The sequence below is a fragment of the Carcharhinus amblyrhynchos genome, chromosome 26 (assembly GCF_965287045.1).
Source record: "Carcharhinus amblyrhynchos chromosome 26, sCarAmb.v2.hapA, whole genome shotgun sequence".
Taxonomy (NCBI): domain Eukaryota; kingdom Metazoa; phylum Chordata; class Chondrichthyes; order Carcharhiniformes; family Carcharhinidae; genus Carcharhinus; species Carcharhinus amblyrhynchos.
Window position 1 is genome coordinate 24,759,654 of NC_137349.1, and position 17,051 is coordinate 24,776,704.

At 44.1% G+C, this 17,051-nt stretch overlaps 1 protein-coding gene across 1 annotated transcript in view; it reads left to right on the forward strand.

Annotated features, from left to right (window-relative positions):
* Nucleotides 1–17,051, forward strand: part of LOC145358553 (A disintegrin and metalloproteinase with thrombospondin motifs 6-like) — a 146,502-nt gene that overhangs the window by 25,656 nt on the left and 103,795 nt on the right. The window contains exons 4-6 of the mRNA XM_080212703.1: nt 3,345–3,562; nt 6,823–6,906; nt 7,840–7,985. Of these exons, the coding sequence (XP_080068829.1) occupies nt 3,345–3,562; nt 6,823–6,906; nt 7,840–7,985 (448 nt within the window). The remainder of the gene's footprint in view (nt 1–3,344; nt 3,563–6,822; nt 6,907–7,839; nt 7,986–17,051) is intronic.

The window sequence follows — 17,051 nt, forward strand, 5'->3', positions numbered from 1 at the left end:
TTTGGAGTATTGCATACAGTTCTGGTCACCACACTAGCAGAAGGACATGGAAGCTTTGGGGAGAGTGCAAAGAAGGTTCACCAGGATGTTGCCTGGTTTCCAGGGTGTTGACTATGAGGAGAGGTTGAATAAACTCAGATTGTTTTCACTGGAAAGACCGAGGCTGACAGGAGACCTGATAGAGGTCTACAAAATAATGAAAAGCATAGAGAGGGTGGATAGTCAGAGGCTTTTTCCCAGGGTCAAAGTGTCAATTACAAGGGGGCACAGGTTCAAGGTGAGAGGGGGAAATTTTAAGGAGAGTTGTGGGGGACTTTTTTCATGCAGAGAATGGTGGAGTAGAATGCACTGCCAGAGGAGGTATATGAGAATCATAGATTCTTTACAGTGCAGAAGGAGGCCATTTGGCCCATTAAATCAGCACTGACCACAATCTCACCTAGATCCTATCCCCGCAACCCCGTTTACCCTGCTAGTCCTCCTGAGAGTAAGGGGCAATTTAGCATGGCCAACCAACCTAACCCACACATCTTTGGACTGTGGGAAGAGACTGGAATACCCGGAGGAAACCCATGCAAACATGGGGAGAACGTGCAAACTCCACACAGTCAGTGATCCAAGACAGGAATTGAACTCAGGTCCCTGGTACTGTGACACAGCAATGCTAACCACTGTGCCACCATGCTGCCTTATGGTGGAAGCAGGCACATCAGCAACATTTAAAAGGCATCTGGATGAGTACATCGAGGGAATAGAGGGGTACTGCCCAAGTAAGGGCAGAAGAATATTCTCTAAGTTTAATTAGAGCATCATGATTGCCACAGGCTTGGAGGGCCTGTTCCTGTGCTGTACTTTTCTTTGTTCCAAATGCTGATTGATAGGTGGAACAGAAGCTGCTTTGCATATACACTCAGCCAGGTTGGAACTGGTTTTCTGCAATGCATCTTGACAGTTACAGGAGGCTCTCTGGCTGACCAGACAATGCATCCAGCTCTGTGTGCATCCTTCTCCCATCAAGGTTCTCATTAGAATTCCCTATAGCAGAGCTCATCTGCAACCTCACCCTCCAACGAGCTGGTCTGACAGTGACTCATCACGTGCTGGTCCCAACTCAATTGTAACCTCCCATTTACATGTAGTGTCAGTATCTGAGCAGCTGGCTCTGAGTGTCAGAACATGTGTCGGGGCCTCTTCATCAGTGCTGTGATAAGTTCATAAGATATAGGAGCCAAATTAGGCCATTCAGCCCATCAAGTCTGCTCTGCCATTCGATCACAGCTGATTTGCTTCAGATCCCATTTTCCTGCCTTCTCCCCCTTAACCTTCAACCCATTACCAATTAAAGATCTGTCTAACTCCTCCTTAAATTTACTCATTGTCCCAGCATCCACCTCACTTTAGGGTAACGAATTCCACAGATTCACAATCATTTGGGAGAAGGAGTTTCTCACAACTTTGTTTTAAATTTGCTCCCCCTTATCGAAACACTATATGACCTCTCATCCTAAAATACCCCACAAGAGGCAGCATCCGCTCCATATCTACTTTATACATACCTTTTAACATCTCGTACACCTCAACTTGATCTCTCCTCATTCTTCTAAATTTCAGAAAGTACAGGCCTAAGCTGTTTAATCTCTCGTCAAAAGACAAACCCCTCATCTCTGCAGTCAATCTCAGGAACCTCCTCTGATCTGCTTCCAATGCCGCTAAATCTTTCCTAAATATATTGACCCTACTCTCCCTCCCAGTGTGGTGTGCTATAGCTCAGCAGACAGAAGTCCTTCAGTGTCTAAAAGGAAGAAATCAGAAAGGGTGATAGCTTGGAGTGAGGAAAGATGGATGAGGTGAGAAACAAAGGGTCCATGATGATGCTGCCCAGTTTTCCCTTCATGCCCTATAGCAGGATGTAGATGAGCTGTAAGTTGAGAATGCGCATTAGAGAGGAACATACCATCATCCAGAATGTTCTTCAGTGATGCAGAATGCCATGGGGTTAGTTACAGTTGGCTCAATGCTATGAAGCACCATCTCCTCCCATAGGTCTCAGGAGATGCAGCCATCATGTTCCCCCACCAGTTCTGCTCTGCTCTTAGTGCTTATGGGTGACCTTATCCTGCAAGACAGAGGGAAGGACACCAGTGTTTGGGTGTTATAAGTGCCACAGCTGGAGGTTTGCAGTAGCAACAGTTTTTGAATGTGAGGCTGGTGGGTGAAGCTGATTGGAGTTTCTGAATGGTGGCCATGGGGGTGAGTGCCTGGGATTGCCGATTCGTGAGTGTTGGGAGAGAGCTGCATTGAACGACATGCGAGGCTGTGGCAAGATATGTATGTGACCCTTTGAAAATGCATTCGCTGATTTTATTACCCAGGTAAGGCATTGTTTCCTGGTCCTTAAGACCAGACTCCTATCATTAACCTCTCTGATCCCCAACTCCCATTCCATTTGGACGGCGTTCATTGAGAAAATCCAGCTAGCTACCCCAAGCACTCCCCTTCCCCAGCTCCATCTGTGAACCTGGAGGCCTGCTTAATCCTCTGGTGCTCCAATTGTGCAACTCCTCTATAGAGCCAGTAGTGGTGCCAACAGTAGCTCCCTTGGCACAGTGGTTAGCATTGCTGCCTCACAGCACCAGGGACCTGGATTCGATTCCTGGCTTGGGTCACTATCTATGTGAAGTCTGCACATTCTCCCCGTGTCTGCATGGGTTTCCTCCCACAGTCTGAAAGACGTGCTGGTTAGGTGCATTGGCCATGCTAAATTCTCCCTCAGTGTACCCGAACAGCCACTGGATTGTGGCGAGGAGGGGGTTTTCATAGTAGTTTCGTTGCAATGTTAATGTAAGCCTATTTGTGATGCTAATAAACTTAAAAATGCTACGGAGCACAGTGTGTCTTTAATATAGACAGACTGCCTTAAAGAGCAGCTGCACCATATGCTCTCAGGCCATGGCTCCAGCCCCCAACTGACACTCAATCAGCCAGTGACATTCAGGTAAATGAGGTGGCAACACCAGGTTTGCGTACTTGCTGCACAGAATGTTCACAGGTCACCGCCACACCTGAAGACAGGCCATAATGAATTTTTAACCCTGAATCCTTTCTCGTCTTACGGAGTGGGGATGATATTCCACCTCGCTGTTGGTCTTGTGAATTTAGTGGAAGTGATGAATTTTGCCTTCCAAACTCTCGCCAAATAGAATTTTCAGCTGATGGGAGATGTAATAACTCTGGCTGCAGTGATAATGCGTAATGATGAAATTATTCAACTCCCATGCTCAACATGGTGCTTACTCTTCACACAAGAGGTATAATTTTGAATGCTTACAGTGGTTCTGTTCCAGATGAGAAACCAGGGAAAGGAAGATCTTCATGGCTGAGGAATGTCCAAACTTCAGCAGTGACTCTTTCACCAAATAAGACTCTGAGAAATCAGCTACAATTGAAAAGATCAGTCAGTCAAGAACATTATGTAGAAACCTTAGTAGTAGCAGATAAGATGATGGTTGGATACCATGGACGAAGAGACATTGAGCAGTATATTCTCTCTGTTATGAACATTGTAAGTATATTTCATTTTTTCACTCTTCATTGCACCTTCAAATGCAACTTCCCTTCCACTTCATGTAAATTTGTTTGCATTTTTTCCTCTCACACCCTCCTACAGCCCTATTAGAAAAATGTTGTCATGTTCTTTCAGTACCTATATATGGTGTGTTCTCACATCTCTGTCAATGCTATCCTCAATGAGGCTCCTGGAGTAACATAGAATCCCAACACTGCAGAAGGAGGCCATTTGGTCCATTCCCACTGGCAACAATCCCACCCCGGCCCTATCCCCATATCCTCACACATTTATCCTGCTAGTCCTCCTGACACAAAGGGGCAATTTAGCATGGCGAATCCACCTAACCCGCACATCTTTGATTGTCAGAGGAAACCGGAGCACCCAAAGGTGGCAAGGGGAGAATGTGCAAACTTTGGACAGTCACCAGAGGCCAGAATTGAACACGGGTCCCTGGTGCTGTAAGGCAGCAGTGCTAACCACTGTGTCATCGTGCCATCCATGGAATGAATTACTTTTAACTTTCCCTTTCATTCCTTGTGGGAATGTTTCATCTGTTTTCCCAGCGTCTTGTTTTCCAGTGCAAGTGAGATGGTGCTATTATAGTGGGTCACATAACCAATATGGTCTTGGGTTGGGAATAGATGATATTGCGAGATCAATATCCTACATCAGCCTAGTGTTTTAAATAACATCTTTGATGTTTAACACCAGTGAGGTGTATTAAAAACCTGTTATGTGTGTGAATATAGCTTTTCCCAATCTGTTATCTGTGGAATTAACATAGTCACAACATATAATTCGACCTTTGAAACTTCGAAAAAAAATCCTCCCAAAAATGGGGATTGAATTATACACCCAGTACAAAATGCGAACGACTAACTTTCTGTTTATTGCTTGCCATACATAGTCTGATCTGTTTGGGCTTGTCTTAAACTCCCATGCATTTTCCTGGCAACAAGGCCTGCATTGCCTGCTTGATCCCATCTGTTGACTGATAAAGCGAGTAGAAACCTAAACATGTATCTCATAGATGAAAAGTTCAGGCCAACTCCTAATGCGAGTATAGTCCTAACTTGCATATATTACCTGTAAAATTGAGGGAGTGGAGTGCAGGAATCAACGTCTACATCAAGTATAGGTCTAAATATATTTGCACTGAAAAACTGGGGGAGTCTTATATGCCAAGTTGACTTGTATATTGGGAATTAAGGTAAATAAGAAGGCACGTTTTTGCTTCCAATATGGCCATTTAGGTTTGCAAAGAAAATGGAAAGCTTCAATAAGTTGCGGAGCTAGGAATGAGTTTTCAACTGTGATGGCAGAATTACAAATATTAAAAGTTTTTTTTTAAATGTCTTTTAAAGTTTATTAGTGTCACAAGTAGGCTTACATTAACACTGCAATGAAGTTACTGTGAAAATCCCCTAGTCGCCACACTCTAGCACCTGTTCGAGTACACTGAGGGAGAATTTAACATGGCCAATCCGTCTAACCAGCACGTTTTTGGACTGTGGGAGGAAACCAGAGTAAACCCTGACAGATGTTCAGAGAACACAGACAGTGACCCAAACAAGGATATGAACCCAGGTCCCCGGTACTGTGAGGCAGCAATGCTAACTACGGTGCCACCCATGGGATGAATTGATTTTAAAATTTACCCGTCATTCCTTGTGGGAATGTTTCACCTTTTTTCTCAGCATCTTGTTTTCCAGAACAACTGGGATGGTGCTATTATAGTGGGAACAGTCCAGAGTTCCCTTTCAAATGTAGTTGTGTGTGCTGCCAGGTTTTCCCTTGAAATTGTTTTGCGCAGCTGCTCTGCAGCCCTGCACATACGGTGTTTGTAACAGAACAAGTCATGTGCAGCACCTTCCAGACTCTTGAGCATCTGCATACCCGCTCAACTTAGTGGCCTCCTTGACCCAGCCCCATTTCAGGCCAGGCAGATACTTCTCCTTGGTAACCTCGCCATTGATTCGTGTCCATCTTTAACAGTGACTGGGAAAATCAGAAGCTCCTCCTCTCCACACTACAATTTAGCAATCACCATCTCTTGTAGAGCGATTGGCAATCGCCTTTTTTTTATATTGGGGGCAAATAGTTTGGAAGTTACAAAAAGAGAGGGGAAAAGAGTAATTTAGAAACAAATAGCTGAGTCCATTTTAGCAAACTCCTGTAACGCAAATGTTCAACCTCAGTTACTGCAAAGAAAATTTAGTATTTGGGTTGTGTTTCTATTGATAGTGAGCTCCCACTTTGAAAATATTAGGCACAGCTTAAAATTAGAGAATATCAGATATTGAGAAAGCACCAAACTACTTTGGTAACCTATTTGAGTTTGAAGGATTAACTATATTTAAAAAAAAATTCATAATGGGGTGGCATGGCGACAGAGTGGTGAGCACTGCTGCCTCACAGTGCCAGGGACCCAGGTTCGATTCTGGCTTTGAGTCACTGTCTATGTGGAGTCTGTACATTCTCCCCATGTTGGCGTGCGTTTCCTCCGTGTGCTCCTGTTTCCTCCCACAGCCGAAAGATGTGCACATTAGGTGGATTGGCCATGTTGAATTGCCCTTTCGTGTCCAAAGATGTGTAGGTTAGGCCAGGTAAATATGCGGGGTTATAGGGATAGGGGAGGGGCTGGGTGTGATGCCCTTTCGAAGAGTCAGTGCAGACTTGATGAGCTGAGTGGCCTCTTTCTGCACTGTGGGGTTTCTATGGATAATTATTTTGTCCAGGTGTTGTGTAGGGTAGAGGTTTCCAAATGGTTGCCAGCGATCCACTTGCAACCTGCAAGCCCTGACAATCTGCCCCACAATTACCCAGCACTCCATTATCCTTCCTAATCAATTGCTTTCTCTATTTGAAATAGCAATTAGGAAGGGAATAACGTGATGGTTTTACCTCATTGGTGGATAAATCCTATAATCTTAGCTATAACATCTAATGGTTTCTGCAACTTAGATTCAGGCGGGTAGAGAGATGAAATGACCAATTATTCCATTGGATGCCCAGTTAATGTTAGAACTTTTGTGTGGGTAATGGACATAGAATTGGCATGTATCTGTCGGCCTGTTGTGTGCAAAATGCTTGTGAGCGACTCCAATCGAGAGCGCAATTTTTTTGCACAATCCCCCAATTAAAATTTGAAAAATAATTCCATGCCCAGGTCAGTTGTGAGAATGAAAGTGTCAATTGGTACCAATTTCATTTTTAAGACTGTTTGTTCTTTTCTTTTGTTTTCTGGAGGTCAGGTTGCCAAACTTTTGCAAGACTCTAGTATAGGAAACATTGTGAATGTGGTCGTAACTCGACTCATCTTGCTTACAGATGACCAGGTAAGAATAACTCTTGTGTGCTGTCCTGTTAGATCACTTTTCCCCTAACGATTGCAGTAGTCCCCTGACTAGCCTCCTAACCCACACTCCAAAAGCTTCAACTCATCCTTTTGATTTGATTTATATTGTCACATGTATTGGCATACAGTGAAAAGTATTGTTTCTTGCCCACTATAGAGACAAAGCAGATCGTTTATAAAGGAGAGGAGATAGAACTGACTGTAATGTTACAGTCATAGCTAGGGTGCAGAGAAAGATCAAATTAATGTGAGGTAGGTCCATTCAAAAATCTGATGGCAGCAGGGAAGAAGCTTCTTTGGAATGTGAGCTCAGACTTTTGTGTCGTTTTTCCTATTGAAGAGTAGTTAACTTTCTGGCCCTTAATGGAAATCTTACAGAGCAGAAGGAGGCCATTCAGCCCATCAAGTCTGCATTGACAACAATCCCACCCCAGGCCCTATCCCTATAACCCCACACATTCACCCCAGGACATTAAGGGGAAATTTACCATGGACAATTAGCCTAATCCCCACATCTTTGGACTGTGGGAGGAAACCGGAGCACCCGGAGAAAACCCACACAGACATGGGAGAATGTGCAAACTCTGCACAGGGTACTGATCCAAGTTGAAAATTGAATCCAGGTTCCTAGTGCTGTGAGGCAGCAATGTTGGCCACTGTGCCACTCCCAAATGCGGTGAGCCATTGCAAGAAGAGGGGACATGGGGCCCCCCAGCTGGTAGACAAGACCGCTATCACCTTTATTAAATACTGCCTATGGCTTTTGTTTCTGATCCCCTGTATTTGTAAATGTTAGCTTTCATAGTAATTAAACACCACTGCTAAAAGTACCATTTTTAGAATTGTAAGAAAAAAAATGCTGAAATGAGATTCTAATTTTGTTAATATATTGTATTTTCTGTTCACATTTTAGCCAAACTTGGAAATAAATCATCATGCTGGTAAATCACTTGATAGTTTTTGTAAGTGGCAGAAATCTATTCTTTCCCGCAATGGTAATGGAAATGCTATCCCAGACAATGGAATCGCTCACCATGATAATGCTGTACTTCTCACCAGGTCAGTCACCTATCGTAACAATAGCTGAATTTCGTTAAAGAAATACATCTAAAGCCTTGACTTCCAAATATAGTTCCCCTGTTGCCTTTTACACCATTTTTAAAAAAACCCTTGCATGCTGTTTATACTCATGCAAATGTTAATTTTTTAAGACCATCTTTTTCAGCCAGAAGTCATGGGGTTGACTTTTTCACGGGTAATATTTTAAAGGATTGACAAGCGTGCTTGACTTGGACCATTGCATGGAATGAAGTTTTAAAAAAAAACAAAGAATTCACATTAATTAAGATTCATAACCTGATCTTTTGAACAAAAGAAAACTTTAATGTTTAAATACTTTAAGCATTTATTTACCAGTATGCAATGGAATCGAATTATTAATATCTCCCAGATTATATTTCAGATTTGGGCTTTGTCACATGTATTGGGATACAGTGGCGGTATTGTAAATACAGTATGTTTTGTCTGAATAGCATGCAAGAAACAATACTTTTCACTGTATACCATACTCATGAGGTGTATGAAAAGTTAAGTCTGTTGGTGGGGAGGGAGGAATAATCAGTCTATTTTTACTTGACTATACAGTATTTATATTTTTTCAAAAGAAAATGTATGTTCCAATTTATTTGGGCACAGGGCTCTGTCCCAGCATTAACTTGAACCCAAATAGAATATAGAATCCTTACAGAAGGAGGCCACTTGGTCCGTCAAGTCTACACCGACCACAGTCCCACCCCGCAACCGCATTTACCCTGCTAGTCCCCCTGACACTAAGGGGCAACTTAACATGGTCAATCAACCTAGCCCTCACATCTTTAGAGTGCGGGAGGAAACCCAGGCAGACATGGAGTGAATGTACAAACTCCACACAGACAGTGACCCAAGCCAGGAATTGAACCTGGATCCCTGGCGCTGTACGCCAGCAGTGCTAGCCACTGTGCTGCCAATGGGGAGTTCTTGTTTTTTTTGTCCAATCGATTGGTCACTGTATTTTTGTTAACCTTTGTGAGTGGCATGGTGGCACAACAGTTGGCACTGCTGTCTCTCAGTGCCAGAGACCCAGGTTCAATTCTGGCCTTGGTTGACTGTCTGTCTGTACGGAGATTGCACATTCTCCCCGTTTCTGCATGGGTTTCCTCCCGCACTGTCAAGATATGCAAGTTAGGTTGATTGGCCATGCTCAGTTGCCTCATGGTGTTAGGGGATTGGCAGGGTAAATGCATGAGATTGCAGGGATAGGGTCTGGGGGGGATTGTTGTCGGTGCAGGCTCGATGGGCCAAAAGGTATCTTTCTGCACTGTAGGGGTTCTATGATTCATCTACAAGCCTGTACTCAACAACACAAGTCCTGCTGGATCCGGGGTGGGGGGGACTGCTGCGGTGGAGACTGTTTGTTTAGTGAGGAGGACGGTGCAAAGTAAACACAGGGAACTATCAATTCAGCATGCGAGCACAGGATGTGTTATTTGTGAGGTCTCCTGTTTGTGGCATATTATAGTTGGATGAAGTGCGGTAAGTGGGAGCAGGTTTTGCTGACTGAATAATTTTAAATGACAGTGTTTTTGGCAGTGTTCTCTATCAGAACATCATGACCATCCATTAATTTATTAGGGGAATAAGTCCAGTGTGTCCCCTAATCATCGCCATCATCCACTGTATGAGAGTTTATGTACCGTATTAATTCAATGGATTGAAAATCAAGTGAGTTTATTTAAAGGTAGCCAAGGAAGGATAAAAATGTACCACTCGTGCTTCCAGTTATGCATGTGTCTTACCATTCTGATATTAACCAACACATGCCACTGAGAATAACCCTCAGATCCATACCCTCAAGGTCCTGTTCTTTAACCTGCATTCCTAGGTCATGAAAGCCCCTTTGCCGGACCCCCAATTTTATTTACGTGATTGATTCCAGCACAACTCTGGCTGGTTCTCCTTTGCTCTTTAAAATCGTCTGCATATGCTTATTGATATTCATTACTTTGGCACCAGGGGAGGCAGAACGTCATTCATAATGGATTGCTACAGATACTTGGCCTGTTTGGTACAAGCGCAGTGCAGCAAAAGTGAGGACTGTGCATAAAGGCCACGCTCAGGGCTCCAGAGAAATATACAGAACACGTTGAATGCACAGTCATTTCAAGACACGCAACAAATTCCAGCAATTGAGTAACAAACAAGTTTTAAGAGAACCCAGTGAGCAAACCTCATCCAATGTCTGGTGGACTTGGGCAATTTTTTGGGGTGAGGCTAATGCTGTTGGTGCATCCTGGCCCCCACACATGGAAATCAGCGTGGGACCGGGTTGGCTTCATTGGAATATTAATACAGGATGCACACATGCTGGTTGTAGGAGCAGAGGCACATATGAACTTTCAAGCCTGTGTCATTGGTGCAAAATTAATGAGCCAACTGAGTGGATAACTTATAGAAGTATTTCTTCAGCATTACAGAATTGTAACAGCACAGAAGCACAGCGCCGCAGATCCCGGTTCAATTCCGGCCTTGTGTGACTATATCTATGGAGTTTGCACATTAGAATCATTGAATTCCTACAGTACAGAAAGAGGCCATTTGGTCCATCATGCCTGCACCGACAGCAATCCCACCCAGGCCCTATCCCCGCTGCCACATGTATTTACCCTGCAAATCCCCCTGTTACTAAAGATCAATTTAGCATAGCCAAACAATCTAACTTGCACATCTTTGGACTGTGGGAGGAAACCAAAGCACCCAGATGAAACCCAGCCAGACACGAGGAGAATGTGCAAACTCCACGCACACACCGAAGCTGGAGTTGAACCCAGGTCCCTGGCGCTGTGAGGCCCCAGTACTAACCACTATGCAATCGTGCCACCTGCATTATCCCCATGGAGAGAATGTGCATGATGGATTGGGCTTCGCTACCTTTTGTAGTTGCTTGGGCAGAGTAGGAGCCATGCCAAGCTGTGATGCAACCAGAAAGAATGCTTTCTATGGTGCACCTATAAAAGTTGGTGAGAGTCATAGCTGACATGCCAAATTTCCTCAGTTTTCTGAGCAAATAGAAGCGTTGGTGGGCTTTCTTAAGCATGGGCGGTCCGGGACAGATTGTTGGTGATCTGAGCACCTAGACTTGTTGGAATTGAATTCAGTGAAAATATATCTGGGATTAAGAATCTACCAATAACCATGAAACCATTGTCAATTGTCAGAAAAACCCATCTGGTTCACTAATGCCCTTTATACTTCGCCTTCCCTAGTCTGCTCTACATTTGATTCCAGAGCAACAGCAATGCGGTTGACTCTCAACTGCCCTCAGGTAACTAGGGATAGGCAATAAATAGCGGCCAGCCAGCAATGTCCATGTCCCTCAAATGAATTAAAAAACTGCATCTGCCACTTGTCAACCCACTCTGCCAGCTTTAACAAAGTGTCAACTCAAGCAGGAAGAGTGAGGTGCTGCCCACTACTTCCGCTCTGGCTTTTTCCACCTCATTCAGGGATTAAATTAAAGTTTGCATTTCCCAAACAATTGTTTTACAATCCGTACCTGAGAATCTCTGGGTGGGGAGGTCCTCAGTGCATTTTTGGGTTCGCAACCACTCCCCCCGCAACCCCCACCCCACCTCAGATACATCTCTGGAGCTCAAACGTAATGGTCCATTTTAGCTGGAAACTTTCCCGCCACTGAAGTTTAATGGACTGCCCAGTCATTGTTGGGCTTATCTTTACACCTTCATTTGAGCAACCTCAGCAATTCTCCAATAATCTGGCACTGACCCTGAGACTTTAGAAAGATTGAAAATTATGGCCAGTGCCTACACAATTTACACTTTAGCTTCCTTCCATTTCCTTGGATGCAGTTAATGGTCTTGGTGCCTTATCAACCTTAAATACAGAGCTAATACCTCTCCCTTACCAATTTTAAACCCTTCAAGCATCTGGACTAATGTCTTCTTCCTTGGTAAAGCAAGTGCACAGTATTAACTTTATACCTAGTTATGCCCTCTGCATGATTTGTAATAGCCTTTTTAGTCCATATTCAGTCCCACTCCTCCTTTTACAACCATTTTATTATCTATATACGTATAGAAGATTTTGTGATAACTTTAGATGTGAGCAGTCAGTCTCTTTTCATACTCTCTCTTTGCATCTCTTTATTTGTTTTTTCACTTCCATCGCGAACCTGTTACATTCAGCCTGATTCTCAGTTGTTTTATCACCCTGACATCTGTCGAAAGAACTTTTCTTCTTTTTAATCTCTATTTTTTCAGAATCCAGGGAGCTCTCAGTTTGTCTGCCCTATGTTTTTGCCTTTCTGGGAGTATAGCTCGACTGTTCCAAACTTCCTCCTCTGAAAGGCAGCCTTTTACTCAGTCACCATTTTATCAGTCAGTCATTGATCCCAATTTACCTGCGCCACATTCTTGCCCCATTGAAGTTGATTTTCCCCCAGTTAATTATTCTTGCTCTGGATTGCTCCTTGTTCTTTCCCATCGCCAATCTAAACTTTATGGCATAATGATCACTGTCTCCTAAATGTGCTGCTTCTGACACGTGAGCCACTGGGCCCACCGCATTCCCAAGAACCAGGTCTAGCAGTTCCTCTATTTTCATTGTGCACAGCTCACAAAAAGCTTTTTAACTTGTCTTTCCAGCAATTTAAAATAGCATTAAGACATGAAGTGAATGATTTCCTTGTTTAGGATTCTCACTGGGGGCTGTATTTTTTGGCAGGTGTCAAGACAATATGAAGGTCTTGATTCCTATTGGCGACTGAGGCCCACATGCCTCTGTGATTTTTCCAGAGATGGCCAATGAATAGACAAATTGGGGATAGTGAACAACCGGAGGGACAGTAAGAGCGTCCAGGGCTACGGGCAGCTGTTGCAGTGGGCATTTCCAATGCATGTAGGGGACCACAAGAATGCTTCAAACTGGATGCACCTCTCCTTCTTGGAACACTTCTTAAACTTGAGGCCAAGCTATCATTGTGGGGGGGAAAGCCACTCCACAGGATGGCCTGTGACTGTGGCCCACTGGTCCCCATAGCTCCAGGATGGGGGGAGATATAAAGGAGGCCTTGCTGATCCTCTTAGCCTACCACATGGAGGTTGCCTGAAATCAATGACAAGGCTTTAGCTTCAGTGGGTTGTCCATACACAATTAGAAAAATTGCAAGTGCGAGAAAATAGGTCGCTCCTTCGGGTTGCTAATGAGACAAATTACTGTCCCCCCTCGCTGGCTGGTAACCCTCCTCTTAAGATGTTGCCACTGGAAAAATTGCATAGACCTGGTAATAGGTCAGGTGACCCACACGCCAGACCCCTGCATGAAATAGCTGGTATGTCATTTTGTTTGCTTATTATGTCACAAGTAGGCTTACATTAACACTGCAATGACATTACTGTGAAAATCCCTTTGTCACCACACTCTGGTGCCTGTTTGGGTACACTGAGGGAAAATTTAGCCAATGCACCTAACCAGCATGTCTTTCAGACTGTGGGAGAAAACTGGAGCAGCCAGAGGAAACCCACGCAGACATGGGGAGAATGTGCAGACTCCACATAGATAGTGACCCAAGGCGGGAATCGAACCCGGATCCCTGATGCTGTGAGGCAGTAGTGCTAACCACTGTGCCACTGTATCCGCCCCTAAACCCATCTCTTCCTTCGTAACAAAATCCAGCCGTGCACTTCTGCAGGTTGAAGTGCCTTGTCATTTCCTGTAGACATGCTGTATAAATGTAAATTTGTGAATTCCCATGCTGAAATTTACCAACTCTGCGCAAGCCAGGGGGCCTCTCTGGTCTATATGCTTCCATTTGTACTTGCTTTTACAAACTGAATCATCAAGTTATTTATTTTATTGTTTAATTGCTCATTTGATACAGTATAGAAGAGCTTGCCAGCACTTCGAAAGCATACTACCTACTCAACGGTTTTACCAGAAATATTTTATGTAATGAAGAGAGGAAAAAAAATCTTCCCAGCCAATTTATATCTCTGAAATTAATGTTGATCAATGTCCGGATTTACAAAGCAAGTTGAATGTATTTTGTTCAGGGATGTGAAATGGGCTTGATCAGGAGCCATACTTGCATCTGTGCCAGAAACACAATGTGTTTTATATCTGATTGCATTGTCCTGTGATTATTGTACGGACATTTAGAATTCTCTTTTTTTTAAATGGCTGAAATATCAGGACTGTGAATGGGTCCAGCTGTCTAATGGAACATGTTAGAAGTGCAGAGGCCTAAAAAGATCTGACACCAAGGGAATGGCTTTCAAATACTGGCACAAGTCATGTCTGTAAGATTAAGATCAGGTTAATCTCACCCAAATGGCTGTGTTTTAGTTGAATTTATATTCCCTCTTTCATCAGTTCATTTGCAAATCATAGAATGAGACCATTCAGCCCATCGAGCCTACATTGAATACACTCAGACCCTTTCCCTCAGCCCATGTATTTATCTCAATAATCATTCGAACCTACACATCTTGGGATACTTAGGGGCCGTTTATCATGGCCAATCCAACTAACCTACACAGCTTTTGACTGTGGGGTGGGGAAACTGGAGCACCCAGAGGAAACCCACACAGACGTGTGAAAATGTGCAAACTTCACACAGTCACCCAAGGCTGGAATTAAAGCTTATTTTATTAGTGCCACAAGTAGGCTTACATTAACACTGCAATGAAGTTGCTTTCAAAATTCCTTAGTCGCCATATTCCAACACCTGTGTGGATACCCTGAGGGAGAATTTAGCATGGCCAATGCACCTAACCAGCACATCTTTGGACAGTGGAAGGAAACCAGAGGAAACCCATGCAGGCACAAGGAGGACATGCAAACGCCACACAGTCACCCAAGCCAGGAATCGAACCCGGGTCCCTGGTACTGTGAGGCAGCAATGCTAATCATTGTGCTGCCTCTGATTCAAGTGTGGAGTTTGCACATTCTCCTTGTGTCTGCGTGAGTTTCCTCCAGTTGCTCTGGTTTCCTCCCGCAGTCCAAGTTGTGGGGGTTAAGTTGATTGGCCATGCTAAAATTGCCCCTTAGAGGGATTAGCAGGTAAGATATGTAGGGATGTGGGGATAGGGCCCGGGTGGGATTGTGGTCGGTGCAGACTCGATGGGCCGAAGGGCCTCTTTCTGCACTGTCGGGTTCTATGATTCTATGAAGTGAAGATGGGAAAACCGTGTAAATGTTCAAATTCGGGTGGCGGAATAATTGAAGGGGAACGTCAATGTAGAAGTTTTTAAAAAGGCTCAAAAGACATCTCAAACCGTTAACAATAAAGAAGTTTCAGACAGGAATGAAAAGAAAGAAAGCCTCATATGGAAAGTTGAGTTGATTGGAAAAGTGTCAACAATATCAGCCCCAAGACGACACAACACTGGATCGGGTCTGCATCTTGACCCACAAGCTCTTCAGACAGTTCCTACAGCTCTAATCAGTTACTGAACCATAGCCATAAGGAGGTTTGCTGGTAAATTGAGATGTTGGCTGTGACGGCTGCTCTGCCTGCCAGCTTTCATTTCATTCTGTGCCACATAAAGCTGTTGGGGACCTCTGAAAAACAATCCACCCTTGATGAATGGTCAGGTCTCCACATGTATCTCCTAGCCTGTCACCGCAGCCTCATTTGTATACTTGAGCCTCTGCGTGTGCTGCTTGTCTGCCAAAGGGAGGCCTGGTTACCTACAGCATGTAAATGCTAATACATGGGTACCTGCCATGCATCCCAATCCACCTTGCTTCCCTTCAGTGACTTTCCTGTTCAGCTAATTGATGAACCTTTATGATTGATATAAACTTCTAACAGGGATAGACAGGGTAGATTCAGAAAGAATAGTCCAGAACTAGGGGTCATAGTTTGCGGATAAGGGGTAAACCTTTTAGAACTGAGGTGAGGAGAAATTTCTTCACCCAGAGGGCGGTGAATTTGTGGAGTTCTAATGTAGAACCACAGAATGTAGTTGAGGCCAAAACATTATCTAATTTCTTCTCAAAATCAGACATCGCTTTTGGGGCTAATGGGATTAAGAGGTATGGGAGGAAGGGGGAAAACCAGGATATTGAATTCGATGATCAGCCATGATCAAAATGAATGGCAGAGCAGGCTGGAAGGGCCAAATGGCCTACTCCTGCTTCTAGTTTCTTTTTTATATCTCCAAGCAGTGAAGATAATTTTTCCTCTTCTTCATTTGAAAAGACGCTATTAAATTTTCCCTTGCCTTTCTCTGACCCTGCAAAAATAATCCAGGTGTCTCACCTGGTCTTCAGTCATCAGCATCATGAAACAACCCTGGGATCTTTGGTCCCAGACTTAGTCTGGATTAGCTTTTCAAAAGTTGGAAAGGCGGAGCTCTGTGTTGATTGACATGTTGGGTGACAAATAACAGGTGCCTGGAGGAAGGGGCAGTTGAGAATGGGAAATCCTGCAATGGTCATCTTAATTGTTGTAGATAATCATCTAATGACCAAGAGTGAAAAACCGGTGACCAAATTGGCATAATCGTTTTCTGTTTCCCTTTGGTTTTAGAAGAAGGGAATAGAGGGGATTCAGTTACTTATCTTACACAGTAAGAAATCTCTCAACACCAGGTTAAAGTCCAACAGGTTTACTTGGCAGCACAAGCCACTAGCTTTCAGGGCTCTGCCTCTTTGTCAGGACTCCCCACTCACCTGACGAAGGAGCAGAACCCCGAAAGCTAGTGGCGTTTGCTGCCAAATAAACCTGTTGGACATTAACCTGGTGTTGTGAGATTTCTTGCTGTGTTTACCCCAATCCAACGCTGGCATCTCCACATCATGACTTACCTTACGTTACAGCCTGCTTCTCCTTTCAAGCTTCAAGGCCCTTGATTAGCCTTCCAGCTTACAGTGACTCCCTAAAGGTAGCCAGCCTGTTTACTCGCCATTAATTGGCTGTCCTTCAGAAAATCAAACCAAAGAATTCCATTTGCCCCCCACCCCACCTCACAAGGGCACCCAGGAAAGGTTCTGGTTTCTGCTTCCTCCTCCCCACTGATGTAGGGAAAAATCCAGTCCCTTTTTAGTGTCACCTAGGTATCTATT